Raw genomic sequence first — 19060 nt, forward strand, 5'->3', positions numbered from 1 at the left:
TAATATGACATACGTCATTTTTCTTTTCTCTTAATGTTGTGACAAATCCAAACAGATAAATCCTTAAGAAAAATCTCAGTGATGTAGAAACAAAAACCTTTTGATAGTTTTTAATTTTGAAGAAGAAACTTTATTCATCAGATTTTCTCTCTCAAAAGCTTCTCTTAATAAAATTACTTTGCGACAAACCTTCTTTTTTTTTTGCTTGTTACCTAAAACAATCATTTTCTACCAGCTTTTATTTTGTGAGTGCATGTTTATATTTCAGTCCTTTACTTTGAAATGTTTTTCGGCAAAACCAGAAGTAGTTTGAAAGTCGCTTGACCAGAACAAGCTGAGTTCTCATGGAGAGAAAAGTACGATTTCTGACCGTGAAGAAGGAGAAAGTGTCCTAAAGAGGTTGTTCTGCTGTGCGAGAGTCGCTTCGTTAACAGTTAGTACCGAGCTGGAAGGGAAACGAGGTATTGTGTGTTTTTTGGACGTGTTTTGCAACATTTTACTTCCCGTAACATGTAAAAGTGGGCTCACACGTCGCGTTATTTCTTGCAACAAGGTGCCGGTTTACAGAAACGTGTCTAATTATTTCCTCGTGCTGGATGATTTTAGCCATTATGTACTACAACATATTAGTATTCAATGGGAAAACGTACGGAAAGTACCTCCATATGTTTTCATCCACCCGGTGTAACCTGCGCGCGGGGCTGTACTGTCACCTGCTGGTCGGGAGCGGCGGGTCGCGTGCCCGCGCCTTTAGTCCGAGCATTACGGTAAACCGAGCGCTGCGCGTGCCCGGCTCCGTTACCCGTGCGCGCGAGGACATGGCAGCGGCCCGGGAACAGCTGCACAGACACCCAAGTCCCCGTGAGTCTCCCGCGCGGCTTGTGCCTTGTAGAAATATGTCTCCTCCTCCTCCTTCTTCTTGTTGTTATTATTATTATTATTACAGGCGCGTGCCGTTCGAAGGCGGTTTGGCGTGACCGGGATCTCTGTTTAAATAAATAAATAAATAAACGAATAACTGTACCGGAAGCCGCGCGGTAACGATGAGGAAACTGGTGGGGGAAAAAAATCTGTCACATTAAAAGCTAATATTCGACACCTCGAGGTGTTAAATGTGATAATCCGTGGCGGGGTTCTGGCGGCGAGCTTCAAAATAAGACTGAAAACACGGTCTGCTTTGTTGTTGTTGTTTTTTTACTGTGGTTGTTTATTCGTAAACACTCTTCCACGCGTGACCGTTGTGTCCTTTTGATCCGAGCCGAAGGAACACGGTCTCCTGCTGTGTGAGTGTGATTCATTATTAACGTGAAACGACCCGACCGACACACGTCATCTTCAAGCTTCATGACGGGTTGCAGGTGCGATTCCCCCTCCTGCCCTGGCAGACTGTGAACTCAATAGCTGGTTTCTTAAATCGGATTATGTTGTTCTCGTCTTTGCAGAGAGGTATGAGACAAACGCAGAGTGATTTACAGGTAACAAAAAAGGTTTATGGACTAACGACGAGGGCTTTAAATGAAAATAATATAGAATAATATACATTTTTCAGGAGGAAAACACCTTTTTAAATATTTGAAGATGTCGCTCTAATTGGGATTGAATAAAACCAAAAAGAAAAACTTCCTCCTCGTCTGTCTTTCTACAGACACCGGAGACTGACGACCACGACCCCGATGAACCTCCCCTCTCTGTGCACGCCAAGAAGCGACGGCCCCCGACTCGTTTTTCCGGGATCCGTCCTCGCGGTTTTCCCGCCCTGTGGGTGTTCTGGAGCCAACTGCATGCTGGGCCGTAGATGCTGAGCTGAAGCCTCCCGAGAGGACCTCCTCCGTCCGTCTCGTCCCCGCACGGCGCTTCCTGCCCCTCCCTCCCCCCAATGCCTCGATGGAAGACCTTCCTCAGTCAGTACCTGCGATGGTCCAACCCCGTCACCCAGGCTCTCGTCCTGTCCGCCGTCACCTTCTGCGTCGTCCTGCCCCTGTGCTGCCACCGGCTGCTGTACTCGTACTACTTCATCCGCTCCGTGTACCTGGACTCCATGAGCGAGGAGGTGCTGCGCGAGAGCCTCGACCGCGGCCAGGACGCGCTGCGCTTCTGGCGGAGCGCCTCCGCCGTGTCGGCGTGGCCCCCCGGATTCGCCGACGCCGACGCCCTGCGTCCTGAGCTGCTGGTCACCGTGGTGACGTCCCGGCGCGACCAAGGGCGAGACTTCCACTACCTGCTGCAGGTGATGCGCCGGCTGAGCGGCGCGCTGGGTGGCTGCGGGGAGCGGCGCTGCGCCGAGGTGCTGGTCTGCGACGTGGAAAGCGGCCCGCTGGAGAACCAGGACGCCCGGCTGCTGGAGGACCGCGTCAGGGTGGTCCGGCGGTCCCCCGAGGAGCAGCGCCGGAACCGGGACGCGGTCAACACCTTCGAGAGGGAGAAGAGGGACTACGTCTTCTGCCTGCGCAAGGGGTGGGAGCTGGCGAGGCCTCGCAACGTGGTCGTCCTGGAGGACGACGCTCTGCCGAAGGAGGACTTCTTCCAGGTGGTGAGGGACCTGCTGTCGCGTCGGTTCTCCCTGGACACCCTCTACGTGAAGCTGTATCACCCCGAGAGGCTGCAGCGCTACTGGAACCCCGAGCCGTACCGCATCCTGGAGTGGGTGGGGCTCGGGCTGGTCGGAGCCACGGCCCTCCTCCTCGCCTTCTCCCGCTGGAACCCCCGCGGCTTCTCCTGCGCGCCGTCGGCCGGCCACCTCCTCTTCTTCACGGTGTACTTCATGGCCGTCTCGGAGCTGCTGGGGCGGCACTACTTCCTGGAGGCGCGGAGGGTTTCCCCGCAGCTCTACGCCGTCTCGCCGGCCACGGAGTGCTGCACCCCCGCCATGCTCTTCCCGGGCAACTCCTCGCTCCGGGTGGCCGAGTACCTGGACGGCTCCTTCTGCGCCAAGGGGAACGCCAAGGACACGGTGCTGTATCGGTTGGCTCGGGCGACGCCCGGGGAGAAGTCTCACAGCGTGGAGCCCAACCTCATCAGCCACATCGGGGCCTATTCCTCAGTCCGACCCAACCCGGCCCGGCCCAAGCTCCTCTGACTCGGTCTAATCAGGTTCCTCCTCGCGTGGATCTACTCCTCTTCTGCTTTCACGTCGAGCCGCCCAATTTTGTAAAACTAAAATTCAACAAATAAATCGATAGGTTTGAATTTACTGTCGATTTAACTATCGGTTATTATCAAAATGATGTCTCTTTAACGAGCAACTATGTGGAAAATAAATCAAGTTTACATTTTGTTAGTGCAGCAACAGATTATTTAAAGCGCCATCAGGAATAAAAACAGAATTACATAATAAAATATTCAAACAGAGTTGATTGTAAGATATCGTGAGAGTAGTATATAGCCTCTACTTTTGCGCGTGCATGTGACCTTTGACCTCAGTCACATGCCAGAGGGCGTGCAAGAGGGAACTTTTGGGGGGTAGGAGGGGTGGGGGGGTGGGCATGTGACCGCCGCCATTTTGACCGGAAAAATGCGTCATTGAACTTTTGGGGGGTAGGAGGGGTGTGGGGTGGGCATGTGACCGCCGCCATTTTGAAGTCATGCCCCAGAAATGCGTCATTTTACGAATGGATACGTAAACCATTTTTGACGATGATGTGCTTGGTTTTGATTGGAAATTTGCCATATCAGTGGGTGTTTTATGCGATGGGCGTTAGTTTTGACCGGAAACACGGGACTGTAGGAGGGGTTTCATCATATATATAGATGTGTTATTCACCTCCACCACCAACGCACTCATTTTGGCCTCATCCGCTGTTGCTGCTGCTGTTGCTGCTGTTGCTGGTTCCGCTACTATTGCTGTGCACACGGATTCTTTGCAAAATGCAGGCTGCATATTGCATGGAGCAGGCCGCAGAGACTGACATAGGTATGTCTACAGAAAATAGCCCATGCTATACAGATGTAGATGCTTCCCAGAGCCGGAAAAAGCGTGAGGGATGTCTTTCTAGAGAGCCGGCTGTAGAGCTAGAGCTGGAGGGTGTTTATGGGTACGTGTATAATGTTAAATACTATGATGGCACGGTCACTATGATTTCTAGAATCAAGGCCCAAGACAAGCTAGGAGGGGGTGTTGGTGAAACAGTTGATGATGAGGCTGCTGTGGGGGGTCGACATGGGTGTATGTCTGTAAAAGATTGGCAGCAGTTTCGATCAATTGTCTGCATAGATCTTGAACAATCAGGTTTTCTAGAATCTCTATACTCTGTTCAGTGGTATAGTACAACAGGGCCTAAAATACACCATCTCATGGCAGATCGGTACAACAGACGCCCTGACGATTTCATTTTTTTAAACGTTTGTGAAGACAGAGAGTATGTGGTAGCTCAAAGAGGCCGCCGAGGATGGAGAGAGCATCCGTACCCTCTTACCATTGAAGAGTTTAATATATGGTTCCCCCTCGTGTTCTTTGTTCAGTGGTGTGACTGGCCCGCTCTGCAAAAAGTGTTTAGTCAGATTGACAAATCTATCCAGAGAGACAGCGTCAGTAAGGCTTACGGGGCTGTTAGAAAACGTCTTGTTTACGACAATACACCGAGCGGTGTGCAACCTGGTATATCTACTACCATGTGTAGACCGAAAATAATTCACCCCTCAATCATCTAAAAGAATGACAGGTGGGTTATGCTAATGTTGTGTGTATATATATATATATATATATATATATATATATATATATATATATATATGTATATATATATTTCTGTCACTGATGTTAATTCATGCAGAATCATAAAAAAAGAAAAACATTTTTTGTTTAGTCTCTGAAATCTCAGGGACCCAGGGGGGATGGACCCCGCCCACTTCTCCTTCACCTCCAGCTCTGATGGTTCACACCCCGCCTCAGACTCCGCCTCCCGGACCGACGGCCACACAAGAAAAAGAAGAAGAAAAGAAGCTCTGTGAACCTCACGAGGTGTTTAAGGATACTGCACGGTTCCTAGAATACCTTAGAATCGGGGTGCTACATCTGTTGAACAAGGTCTGGGTTAAATATAATATAGAGATCTGCTACGGCTGTCAAACAAATAATCCCAGTCAGAAAAACCATCCGTGTTTATATCCATGTGACTGGTTCTACGAACTACACTTTGATCCGCTGATGAAAAGGCTCTGGAATGACAACTTCATATCCGCCATCCTCCTGTTTATGGATATGAATGACCTTCAGGTCGATGCAGACCGCATCCAGGGGGGTGCGGAAGTACTTCTTGACGAGCTGAAATCTGGAGGCAATGCGGCTGAAAGTATCCAGAAAATGTATGATACACTGATCGGGGAAGATGAACTCAAAATGAACCAACTGAAAAAGCTTGGCAGGTTGTGGGGAGAAGTATCAAACCCGTATGAAGCATGGGAGGTACCCGATGATGATGATGATGATGATGATGATGATGATGCGACAGACATTGATGCGTAAAAACAATCTAACATGCTAAAAACAAAAACAAAATGAAATCGAAAATGAATGAAGTTCTTGAGTGTTTTTATAACTGAAAATGTATTTTTGCTTTTGCAGTGGGGCGAAATACTACTATACTATCAATCTGCTTGTCACATGTTGTACAAGAGAAATAAAATATGTTGTAACGAATGAACTGTCGGGCATTTATACTTTGGTATTATCATGGAAGGGACTCTACAGAAGATTTATCTAGACCCAGCCCATCCGGGAGGGTTAGGCAGTGTGTCTAAACTTCGCAATGCGGTTGGAGAATGTACCGGGGTGACGCCGTCACTATCTAGTGTTAACGAATACCTACTAGCGCAAGACGTGTACACATTACACGCCAAGGCAGCCGTACATTTCCCGAGGAATAGGGTTTTGGTCCGCGGCATTGACAAACAGTTTCAGGCTGATCTAGTTGATAAGGGTGAATATGCTGAGGAAAATGATACTGTGCGGTATTTACTGACGTGTATCGATGTATTTTCCAAATATGCGTGGGTTAGATGTCTTTCTAACAAATCGGGCCTCACAGTCACAAAAGCCTTTAAAGACATTCTGAGTGACGGACGCATACCTGTGAAACTTCAAACAGATGAAGGTACAGAGTTTTATAACAAACACTTTCAGCGGTTAATGTCACAGTATAAAATTACGCATTTTTCAACATCGAACGAGACCAAGGCCAGCGTGGTGGAGCGCTTTAACAGGACTTTTAAAACCCGCATGTGGAGATATTTAACATCCGTTAATTCACGAAGATATGTGGATGTAGTACAGGAGCTTGTCGAGGCCTATAATAACTCACACCACAGGTCCATAAAGATGCAGCCATCAGCAGTCAATAAAGACAATGAGAAGACGGTCTTCATCCAACTGTACAAGTTGTACCCTCAGAAGCCAGTATGCTTTAAATTTAACAAGGGCGACACCGTGAGAATATCAAAACTCCGCGGGGGATTTAGGAAGGGTTATAAACAAACATTCACCGATGAGCATTTTACAATATCAAGGTGTATAGCCAGAGATCCTCCGGTTTATAAACTAACTGATTGTGCAGGGGAATTGTTGAAAGGTACGTTTTACGAACCGGAGTTACAAAAAGTAATTATAGGTAAAAACAAGATGTTTAAAATAGAAAAAATAATGGATAGAAAAATCTCCAGAGGCAAGAAGCAGGTCTTTGTGAAATGGTTGGGATGGCCCGAGAAGTTTAACTCCTGGGTCTCAGAAAAAGACATAACGGATGCTTGATAAAAGACACATGCCTGCATCTTGAGAGTTCACTCTTAAACCGTCCACCATAGGACACGGCACGATGACCCAGAATGGTTTTTATGTTACACTACCTAGTAACGCGTCTGCTCAGGTTTATCCTAAAAATCAGATATGGAACTACAGGACAAAATTAGCCAAGGCCATTGTTCTGAGCGAACCACATGAGGTGGGGTTGGTAGAATTCCAGTATCCGAGAGTGTGGTACAGTTTTCCGAAAACAGATGCGGTTGTAAAAGTGTACAATGGTAAAAATAGGGTTAAATCGGCCTTTACTATGGACATTGGGGTTTATGAGTCTATACAGGCTATTGTTAAAGCGTTTAATGCTCGAATCAGCACTAACACGCAGCTGGAGGGGGTATCTATGCATTATAGTAGTGTTAAAAACCGCGTATACTTTCTGGGGTCAACAGAGGATTCAACTATAACCTTTGTAGGACGGCTCGCGACAATATTGGGGTTTAAAGATGGGGAGGCTTTTCCCCTACCGACTACTGACAGATCCCACATCACCCCCTATCCCGCCGATATACATGCAGGTTGTTACACATTTTACATATATAGCGATATTGTCGACTATCAATTAGTGGGGGACAGCCATGTACCTCTTCTAAGATGTATAAATGTGGCTGCCGAACAACGACGCATACCCACTCTGACTTACGACAGGCCGCAATACACATCTCTCTCCAAAAACGTTATTGATGATATTGAGATATCCATAAAAAACGATCAGAACGGATACATACCCTTTTTATACGGAAAGGTCATAGCGAAGCTACATTTCAGACCTATAAAACAGCGTTTCTAAAAAGAAGAAAACAAGTGGAAGATGAGGAATAGCCACTACACACACGACGACGGCCGATATATGGCATATTATATGAACCAAGCCGGCGGAGAACTACCGGGATTTATAGGATCTCAGACACAATATGGCAATGGTTTGGGGGGTATATTTCGGGGGCTGCTCAGGATGGCCCTTCCTCTTTTAAAACGGGGGTTCAGCCTGGCTAAACCACATTTGAAAACAGCCGCTACTAACATCATCGGAGACGTTGTATCAAATATAGCCAAAGGACCGTTCTCTGGGGCTCAACAACAACCAGAGCAGCAGCAGGGTCACGGCATGCTAATACACACCCGCAGGGCTTTGAAAAGACCCCCACAGGCAGGGGCGGTGCGGGGCCAGGGACCAAAAAATGTAAAAGGGATGGTAGGAACAAGGCGGGAGTCAAAAAGAAATCTGGCACAGCCCGAAGAGGTTCTCAGATAAAACGCGCCCGGATTTTGGCTAAAGACATATTTTAGAGGTAGAAACTATGGCGCTCATCCATAATCAGTCGGCGGAGTGTGTCAAGTCTGAACTGGATCTCTTTACTGTTCCTTATACACAAACGTCCATAGAGAAATATTCCTTCATCGAGATCCCGCCAGTCTCATCCATTACAGACAGAGGCCCTTTGGAGTTTCATATTTCGGCCAGCGGTGAAGATTACCTGGATCTGAACGATACCTTTCTGTATATGCGTGTAAAGATAACTAATGCGGATGGGTCCAATTTAGCAGCCGATGCTGATGTCGGCTTCATAAATTACCCCGGATGTACCTTATTCTCCCAGGTTGATATCATGCTAGGGGACAGGCTCATTTCACAATCTTCAAACACCTACCCATACCGAGGCATAATCGAATGTTTGCTTAATTACGGGAAAGACACCCTGGAGACGCAGTTTAGTACAGCTCTGTTTAGTAAAGACACCGCGCAGCATATGGACGAGACGTCTATTAAAGGGGACAACGAGGGGCTGGCCGCGCGAGGAGGACACACCGTTGAAAGCCGTATAGTGGAGTTAATTGTACCAATACATGCCGATTTGTTTTTTCAAGAGAAGCTGTTGCTTAACGGCGTTGATATTTCCTTGAAATTTATACGGTCAAAAGACGAATTCTCGCTGATGACGGCTGCAGCGGCTCAATACAAGGTCAAGATAGTCGCCGCTAGTGTATTTGTAAAAAAGGTCTCCGTAGCTCCGACGGTCCGACTGGCGCACAGCAGGGCTCTTCAACACACAAACGCCAAGTATGCCATCGACAGAGTAGCGCTGAAAACATTCTCCATTCCGGCGGGGACCCGAGTCTGCAACCAGGAGAATCTATTCATGGGCCAGATCCCTAAGTTTATTGTTTTAGGGTTTGTTGACAACGAAGGATACACGGGTAGTTATACACGGAATCCCTTTAATTTCCAACACTATGACACCGAGTTTTTAAGCATTTACGCTGATGGCCACGCATATCCAGCGAGACCGCTACAGCCACTCTTCCAGAGCGGCCAGTACGTGAGAGAATATTACCACCTGATTCAAACAACAGGTCGACATTTAAAAGACAGATCGCTGGCTGTAACACGGAGTGACTTTGGTCACGGTTACTCGCTGTTCTGTTTTAATCTGGAGCCTGACGACGGGCAGTCGGGGAACGTGTCACTAATCAAGACGGGGAATGTGCGCCTGGAGGTCCGCTTCAGAACGGCCCTTCCTCGTACCATAAATATCATATGTTATTCTGTTTTTGACTCCGTTATCGAGATATCAAACCATCGACAAGTCTTGGTGGATAACTTTTAAACACCATGAACACCATAGAGTTGACGAGTATTGTTCGAAAACGGGTTGTTAGGGGGGTCGATTTTATGGGCGTGTTAGCGTGTGACCAGCTGCCTATGAAGGCTTTGCGCAAGTATCCGGTGATGACTATTGTAAATACGCACCCGTCCAGCAGCCCCGGAGAGCATTGGTTGGCGATTTATATCACAAAATACAAGCATGGCTTTTTCTTTGACAGTTTTGGAAACCCTCCTGATTATGAACAGTTTCCAAAAGAAATAGTTAATTTTCTCAATTATAACTGTACGACTATGTCTTATTCTAGGAAACAGGTTCAAAATAATTTTACTACAACCTGTGGCCAACATTGTGTGTTTTTTCTATGTTATATACAAAAAGGCTGGTCTTATTCACGAGTTTTAACTTTGTACGGACCTAATCTAGTCAATAATGACGCGATGGTCTGTCGTTTTGTTAACAAAATCCAACCCTCAGGGTGTTGTGAGGATGCTTTCACGTGTGTACAATGTGTGATCTAATGATAAACTATCCTGTGACGTTTTATGAATAAAATATATAAAGACAACTTTCAGCAGTGAACACCAATTTTATTTTCCATCCACAAAGAACAGACTAACAGATAATACAAAAGCATTACAAACACTTGTGTAAAGTTAAAAACAAAATAATAATAATACAAAATAAAATAAAAATAATATGCATCCAGTACAAGCTTAAAAAATAAAAAAGACATGTGTCACACAGTAATAGCCAAACAAATCTTAAAAATCTTCCCACGAATCATCACTCCTAAAAAATTTGGTCTTTAGGGATTTAGGTGTCTTAAAGGGGGTGCTGTCTATAGATCGGCTGGTCCTAGTTTTTGTTTTGAATGACCCCGAAACATTAAAACCCCCGTCATAAACTGCATCACCACCCTTATATTCAGCAATAGACCTCCTAACCTGCGTGTTGGGGATAGCGGATAGGGGGATATTTAAATCAGCTAGCGTTTTTAAAAATATCTTCCAACCGATAGGTCTAGATTCGTCTAAAACATTATACGAGGACGTGACACTTTTCACCAGATCATACAGATGGGTGCCTTTGATCGTTTGATTGTTGACAACGATCTCCCCTCGGTCTGTCCAGGATATGTCGTTTTTTGCGTGGTTCAAAGCATCCAAAATATATTCGGCATGTTTTTTACTTTTTTTAGGTATGTGCCTGATCACATTGCCTAAAATCACATCTTTTCCTGGTACGTCATCTGCTGAAACGACAGGATTTGAGCCCGTGTCACTTTCACCGGAGGGTAGTGGTAAAGGCAACGCCCCCTTCTCACGCTCTCCCTGTCTCACCACAGCCAAGTATCTTTGTAAAATAACGGAATATTTTTTGGCTTTTTCGTACATGTCCGTATCAGGGTGATTCAACACGTCAATCATAGCTCTATCAAGCTCATTTTGCACCGCCTGTCTTATAGACTCTCGTTGATCCTGCTGCTTATAATGAGGCTGCTGCTTTACCAGGCCAAGCTGATGCTGGGGGACCAGAAACATTTTTTGGGTGTGCTCCATTTTTAGCCCCTCCTATTGACAAGACTAATTATAAACGGAATAGCAGCCCCTAATAACGGTAATAAAAAGCCCCCCGACTGGTTGAGGGTCTTTTTCTTCTTGGTCCGTTTAACTTTTTTATCCGCCACCAGCCGGATAATCTTCTTCTTCTTCTTTAAGAGGGCGAATTGTTTGTCGGTCAAAGGAATGTTACCTCTCAATACATTGAGTGCGATCTCACACAGAGAGTCGATAAAATCCGTGCTGGCGTTATTAACAATGACACGTCGCACACGAGGCGTAGATTTATATATCAACTCCAACAATGACAAATTCCTCTGCATGCGTGATGACATTTTAGCGTTATTAACGCCTGTTTGTTTTTTTGGGGATATACACAACCTGTTGGTCCGATAGCAAAGCCGTTCTGAGTCTTAAATGTTCGGGGGTCAACGCTTTATAATCTATGAGAAGATAGCCATATGATTGTTGGGTCGCATCGTTAAAGGCCTCTAAAAAATATTTAGTATTACCCGGAAACATCTGTCTGGCCAGTAGTGTGATTTGATATTTATCCCTAGGGTTTTTAAACAGAATGAGATAGTTGGTGTTTAAACTAATAGTGCGACTAGATTTACCCTGAATAAATAAATTTTGTACTAAATATATACAGCTGAGATTTCTATGATGTACATATTTGGTAAAAACATTTTGAACTTCTATATTATTCCCGGCATCATTCATTAAATCGTCTATAATGAGTAGATTGTTTTTGGCATGAGGTAGTAAAACATCATCGCACAGAGACTCTGGTAAGCCCTCTACAAAGTTAATGTCTCTGGTTTTAAGCAGTTGATCATATAAAGGCTGCCAGCATGAATAAATGTAGACGACATTGTCAATACGATGTGAAATAACCCTCTCAGCATTTGCAATAATATCCTTGACAAAAAAAGTCTTTCCACAGTTTGAAGGCCCACTCACTACCAAACTAAAGGGGTGTTGTAGTCGTGCATCAAATCCCTGATCGCTGTTAGTATCCATAAGGAAGGGTCGTATAGTCAGACAACACCCTCCGCTTATTGTACACCACTCTGACTTGCTTAAAAACTGTCTCGTTTTTAAGATGGAACTTCTTTTTATCACGCCTGATAGTTTCAGACACTGTGGTCAAAGTGTGTGTGTTGTGATTGGTTACATAAGCCTGTACGAGGCCAATCAGTGACTGGGGGGTGACGACGGAGGCGTTTCTAGCGTTTAATGTGACGCCTTTACATTTGACAGCTGTTTTACCCTGTACCGTGTTATAGGCATAGCATTTGGGTCCTCCTGATACAAACTCTGTGATGTAGTCTTCACTAGGCAGCCCGCATATGTCTCCGCTGTTTAACTCATCAGTCAGGTCACCAAGATATGCCCCCAGGGGCGGCACCCAGTCGCTCCCTCTCGATGTAAAGACAATGCTGTCTGTGTCACAGTACAAGACCCTCTCCTGCAGTTTGTCTAACAAGTCGTAGAGCATCAATCTGGCATGGGCAGTTGTCAGGGCTCCTATAAAGACGTTTACGTCTTTAATACGGGAACCGCGGGCGTCTGCATGTCGCCACTGTACCAAAGCCACGTCATCTGAGATAAAACAGAATTGTCGCACATCAAAGTGGTCACTAAACATCAATTGTGTGAACCGAGCCGGATCTGTGATCAGCTCGCATGCAGGCATATTATTGCGCATACTAAAACGGCCCCACAAAGAGTTTAGGAGGAGTTTGTTGCAGCTTCTCATGGCTTTGTTGACCCTGATTTTGTCAGGGTTTAATTGAATGCCTTCCTTTTCAAAATAGTCTTTGACATATTTCTCCTTGTCGTCGGGGGTTTTAACATGGCCAGGGTAGCCTGACGCTTCCTGTTTACACTTCATGAATGTCTTCACATACCCGCTGAACAATGTGTCTGTTTTGTTGGGGAAATGCCAAACTTCATCAATGGACACAAGCCTGTATCCCTTTTCCACAGCCTTCTGCAGTTCAATTGACACCCAGACCCCCGCCAGCAGTCTGTCTCTGTCTCCGTGAGTGCACTCGCCACTCTGATTCAAATCCTCAGCACATTTGCCACACAATGGGAACATGAGTTTGTCATGACATCTGTATGGTAGGACCGGGTGAAACAGCCCTCTGGGCGGTAGCACTGTGCACTTTATGAGTCCAAAATACTTGTCAATAGACTCAAAATCCTTCAGGATAACCTGAGGATGTCCAACTGGATACTGCTTTTTAGCCTGAACCATCGGATAAAGACTGGTGAAGTCGTAGTACCTGATTTTTTCATCAGCACCGATCTTGTGGTACAGCTTCATAGCGTTTGTACGTCCCCCAAAGAGGGCCTTTCTAGGCTCTAGACGCTCACGCTTTTTGTAAGTAACCATAAAAGCCTGTACAGCCCCGCTCGTCCGTTTTAACGACGACCACTCACACTCCCACATCACTACAACTCGCAGCCCGTGTTGTTTTTGTAGAGAATATATTTTGTCCATGAACACCCTGTATTGCCTACCGTAGGTGATTTTTGTAACAGGGTTCATGTCGCTCTGGACGTGGCATTTGACACATCCGTGGAAAAAACATCCCGCAAATTCATAGCAAGTGTTTGTTACAGAGTTATAGCCATCCACATAGAACGGCTCAAAAAGCTGTTCACCGTGATTGAGAGCATGTTTAATCTCAATATTCTCTGTGAGGGCCACATATTCAAGCCATTGCATCGATACATCAGAATACGTCTTATTCTGAGCAGTGTATGCCCCCTCAAACGTTAGAGCAACTGTGTCCTTTGGGAGAAACAGGGTTTTGAACACCCCCATGCAGCTGGATGCTAGGGTGGTAAATGAGAAGGGGTCAAGTTCCGTGCACTCTATGAATGTCTCACGATAGATGCTGCAGGCTTTTCGCAACACTTCTACATCGTTAACACAGTAGCGTCCGATTTCTTTTTGGAAGTCAAATGTTCCTCCTGAAACGGTATTATACCATTCCATGAATCTCGCTTTATCGCTATCACTCATATCGTCAAAGCCGTAGTAGGACGGATCAGGATATTTACCGACATAATACTCATGCTCCCGGGTGTTGAACTTGTGGGGAAAATAGCCTTTCTCGACATCACTGAACCCTAGGGCAGCGGGGGTTTTTGACAATCGCATGGGAAGGAAACTGAATGAGTCAATCCATCTCTGCCGGTATGACCTGTCATACATCAGTATCACCCGACTCCCTCTCATGGTGACTTGCGGAGTGATCTTTTGTTTGACAAAATATTCCAACAGAATATAGTTGTCAAAGCCGGATGCGTTGTGGGCGATAAACGTGTAGCCTTTGTATCTAGGTCTTCTGTAATACTTCACAAAGGTGTCCACACAATTCAAAGTACTGAAACAAAACTTTTTTCCCTCTAAATCCATAGCACATACATAATTTGCCTCGTGTTTTCCGTTATGAAACCTTGTCTCAAAGTCAAATAATATGTAGGTTGTTTGCGGCTCTTTCTTTTCAAGAGGCTGAATAAAACACTCATGTTTATCATTGCTCTCCAACTGTTGCTCACCACAGTGGACGCAGACTTTTGGCGCGCATTTGTGCGCTTTTTGTCCTGCTTTGTATGTTTTTCCACATGCCTCACAGTATTTCATAGCATCACAGGGGATGAGGGCATGGACGCTTTCTGGCCGCTTGTGCTGATCAAAACAATATTTCGACTTACATATGCGTTTACAATCACCGCATTTCTGTGTTTTACCCAGCTGTGTACGACACTCTAATGTAAAACACACATTACACAGCTGTTCACAGCTGTGGTATAATCGATGTTCATAGGCTTGGTAGCAATACTGACATACTTGTTTTGCCCCAAAAAAGCCTTGCTGGTTTTCAATCAGGTGATAATGGTCATTGTGTAGATATAACCAGACTGTCCGGGGATGAGGCGCATCGTGGGTTTGGAAACACTGAAGTCGTTTACGACCTGCTGCTGCATGGTGGAAGATTATGATTTTCACACCCAGATGTCTTTCGAAAGCATCTACATCGGAGAATGAGACCTTGTGCATTGGTCCAAAACCCAACGATCTATGTAGTTGAGTTGCAAATCTCACTTTATCTTGCAGGGACATGTCTGGATGATTAAAATGTGCTAAACAGAGCGAAAAGCACAGGTTATTATCAGTATTGTCAGGGGTGTGCAGAAACCGACCCTTCTTTGATAATATCACATCATATGGGACATTTGCTAATTTTAGATAACCCCCACCGTTTCTGTTTTTAGCTACGGTGATCACTAATTCCAATTCATCATCCGTTATAGTCTCATCATTGCTCTGTATCACTTGTGCAATTTGCTCCATAAACAAGTCAGAGTTGTACGACTCGTTTACGCGTAGAACAGCTTGTATGTCACTAGCCAATGAAGGTCCCCGTAACAAAACGTTCAGCACACTACCAGCCGGAGAGGCCTCTACAGCTCTATCAATTACACCCGCCACTATTTCTCTGACCATGTAGGGGATTTGCTCGAGGTCAGTAAGATCCACGTTTCTGAAATCAACCCCTTGTCTAAGCTCAAATGCATTGAATGAAGGCATCTCTCTCATGGTGACTGTCCTTCCCTCTATGCCTGAGGAGGTCTCACCCCCCCTCATTATCTCCCCTCCTCCTGTTAGTGTATCATCATGCCCCCCTTCTGTTCGGGCCTGCTCCCATGACCCTCCCTCATGACCCTCAGCAGGCCCCCCAACACCCTGTTCATGCTCCACATCTCCATTTGCCCCCATCTGATTCAGCCGGTCGTCACATATTTCTGCCAACACACACCCCCCAGCCCCTGCATCATTGTCTGTGTACACAAGTGGGCCGTCTGCATGATCCAACACGTGGCTATTTGCGCCTGTGGTATTAAACCCAGGGTCTAGGACACTGACCAAGTCTGCATAGCCGCTATCTAGATACGATGAATGTTGTTCCGTATAATGAATTCTGTCAACATCATGAAAAGCTTCGGCAGGGTATGCAGCAGCAGCAGCATCAACGCGCGATCTCTCCACCAGTGCACGTAGGCTTTTAAGCTGTTTCTCTGTATTCTGTAACAGGACCCTATACCCATCATCATTATTATTATGGTTATCCCCTGATCGATGTATATCACCCGTGCCCCTCTTCAAAACTTTTCTGGGGGGAGGCATACTACACGTCTGTATTGTTTATTTAGACACCACCCCTTATAGACACCATGCCTAGTAGATCACCTTGGATAAAATTTATTTGTAAGTAGAGCTATGATAGCTTCACTGGATGCATTCTGAGCTATCAGGTATTGTTTTATGGAACAGCCGTTGGCGTCCTGTGTTTGTCTAGCCTCCTCTTGTTTCTTACATAGATCGGTTACTATCTCTTTTAATGCGGTGTTGGAACGCCGCAGTTCACTGATTTCATTTATCAACTCTACATATAAGGGGTTAGCTGTGTCCCTCGGGTGCACAATCACCACCGTGGGTTCTGTGGGTATACCTGCTCTGTTTTGTTGAAATGGGGTTACACACTCTGCCGATGTTGCTCCTATTGTAGTACTCTCTTCTTCATAGTCACAGACCGCCTGCAGCATTTCCTCGTCAGTCAAACATTCTGGATAGTACCATGTGTCCTTTGTTGGTGTAGACCGGTCAATCTGCACCCTGCTGTACAAGCATACATGGTCAAAACATGTTATAAAACAAATGTCTATATATATATATATATATATGGATGATGTCACATACCTTGTAGAAGGTCTCTCAGACTGGACACCCGTATGTACTTTTTTTTTTTTCACTGGGGGAGCATAGAATTATAAAATCATTTGAATGATTCGTCAAATAATAAATATATAGAAAGCTTATATCATACTGTCATTTTCCCTACCTGTGCCAGCTCCCTGGTTGGGGCCCGTAGTCGTTGTTGGTAGACAACTGAGTGCAGCAATCTCCTTTTCCAGTTTTTCAAGACTCCCATGTATAGGATGCGCGCTGTCATCTATTTCTAAAAGGTATAAATACCTATTAAAAAAATATATATAAATATATAAAAACAAATATGAATCACTCGACATAGTACAATCTTTAAAGCTTTTTATTTTTATTTTTTAATTTATACCAATGTATGTGTGTATATATATATATATATATATGGAAATGGCTTAAATGTGAGGATGCACCAGTCTGCCAGGGTGTCAAGAAGTGAACCGTGGCTGTATCTATATAGTAAGGATCCTGTTTTTCACACACCAGGGTCTCAGTGGGGGTGGGGGTTCATATGTTGATTAAAACTAAACAAACTGCTCACTGTTTACCACATAAGGACTCTGTTTTTCTCCATCCCTGTGGGGCTCTCAAGCTATTTAGGGTTTAGCACCGTTTGGGTGCTGAGTGACATTATGCGACCCTAAGTCGACACGCTTGTTCCTCGTTAAAAACTGTATGTTTTCCTGAGGGTTTTTCCTCTGTTAGGTTACAATGTGTGTCCTGTTGGCTAAGAAGAAGATAGCCCCCTAGTTCATGCATTAAGCTGTTATTTTTGAATCTGAACAGAAGCACCAGTGTCTCACTGGTTTGTGGTGGGACCTCTCATACAATTGAAGAGAAGCAGAAGAAGACGTTTGGGGGTTGGCCCCCGGCTTGTGTACTGTGTCACATAATGCTACACTAAGTCGGCATATGTGCTCCTCGTTAAACCTTAAGATGTATGTTTTGCTGAGGGCTTTCCTCTGTTAGGTTACAAATTGTGTTCTATTGGCTAAGAAGATAGCCCCCTAGTTCATGCATTAAGCTGATATTGGTGAATCTGAACAGAAGAACCAATGTCTCACTGGTTTGTGGCGGGGCCTCTCATACCTTTGAATAGAAGAAGAAGAAGACGCCACTGGGACCACACTGGGATAGGCCTCTGCTGTTTCACTAAGAATCCTGGAGCGTGAACCATTCCAAAAGGAAAGTTCGATCGAGGCGCCAAATAACACATCTATATATATGATGAAACCCCTCCTACAGTCCCGTGTTTCCGGTCAAAACTAACGCCCATCGCATAAAACACCCACTGATATGGCAAATTTCCAATCAAAACCAAGCACATCATCGTCAAAAATGGTTTACGTATCCATTCGTAAAATGACGCATTTCCGGGGCATGACTTCAAAATGGCGGCGGTCACATGCCCACCCCACACCCCTCCTACCCCCCAAAAGTTCAATGACGCATTTTTCCGGTCAAAATGGCGGCGGTCACATGCCCACCCCCCCACCCCTCCTACCCCCCAAAAGTTCCCTCTTGCACGCCCTCTGGCATGTGACTGAGGTCAAAGGTCACATGCACGCGCAAAAGTAGAGGCTATATACTACTCGTGAGCGATAAACAATCCAGATGTTTGTGTCGGCGTATTCCCGATATCGGCACCAGTGGCCGCTTGTGTACGCAGGATCTGTTTCAGTGGTGCTTTTCAGTTTTCTATGTCCATTCTGTTTCTATTTGAATCCATGCAGCTGTCTTACGGAGTGATTCAAGGATTATTTGGGGGGGAAGTTGAGTCATTTTGTTTCTTTGGCCCTGTTTAGCTGGCTAACACCGCTAATGTTAGCTTCATATATTGGTCGAAACGCCTTCTTTTTCCACTCGTAATATCAGTCTATGAAAAGGACATCAGATTCATACGTCACTGCTTATTTCAGACGGGGTGTTTGGAACGTCGTTGTCTGGATGCTGGATGCTGAACACCCAAATGTCAGAGAAATGAGGATTGTGCTGCTAAAGGTTTGCGTAGCGTTTCCTCACCAGGAGATTTACTAAAACCTCACACCGTCTAGTAAAACCCGACCATTCTGTCTCACTGAATGTGCCTTTAACGTTTGGGGCTTTGACCATTCGCAGAGGTTTCACTCCACAGCCAAATATTCCCCATAATTCACCTCTGGAGGAAATGACCCTCAAGTTGATTATGTGCAATATTTAAATGCATTTAATCATGAAATGAATTGAACCTTGTAAGAATTACAGGACGTAGCTGCCAAAGTAAAACCAAATAGGCTCATGAGTTCCCACTGCAGTAAACCAC

General features: G+C 45.4%; 1 protein-coding gene and 1 long non-coding RNA gene across 7 annotated transcripts; one reads left to right on the forward strand and one right to left on the reverse strand.

Moving 5' to 3' along the window:
- Nucleotides 1-280: 280 nt before the first annotated feature.
- On the forward strand, nucleotides 281-5635 carry pgap4 (post-GPI attachment to proteins GalNAc transferase 4). 6 transcript variants are annotated; one of them, XM_078079619.1, is made up of 3 exons: nucleotides 281-461; nucleotides 1646-4658; nucleotides 4803-5635. In XM_078079619.1, exon 2 carries the CDS (start codon nucleotides 1877-1879, stop codon nucleotides 3074-3076), a length of 1200 nt encoding a protein of 399 aa, XP_077935745.1. In that variant the 5' UTR covers nucleotides 281-461; nucleotides 1646-1876; the 3' UTR covers nucleotides 3077-4658; nucleotides 4803-5635. The 6 variants fall into 6 exon arrangements, with proteins under 6 accessions (XP_077935745.1, XP_077935746.1, XP_077935747.1 ...); XM_078079620.1 differs by having other exon boundaries at nucleotides 1646-3910; XM_078079621.1 differs by lacking the exon at nucleotides 281-461 and adding an exon at nucleotides 756-861.
- A 10886-nt stretch (nucleotides 5636-16521) lies between these two features.
- On the reverse strand, nucleotides 16522-16989 carry LOC144383063 (uncharacterized). Its single transcript, XR_013450515.1, has 3 exons — nucleotides 16880-16989; nucleotides 16738-16789; nucleotides 16522-16656 (listed from the first exon to the last, which is right to left on the reverse strand). It is a non-coding gene; the product is annotated as an uncharacterized LOC144383063 (long non-coding RNA).
- Nucleotides 16990-19060: the final 2071 nt, after the last annotated feature.

Source organism: Gasterosteus aculeatus, chromosome 9, assembly GCF_964276395.1.
Source record: "Gasterosteus aculeatus chromosome 9, fGasAcu3.hap1.1, whole genome shotgun sequence".
NCBI lineage: Eukaryota > Metazoa > Chordata > Actinopteri > Perciformes > Gasterosteidae > Gasterosteus > Gasterosteus aculeatus.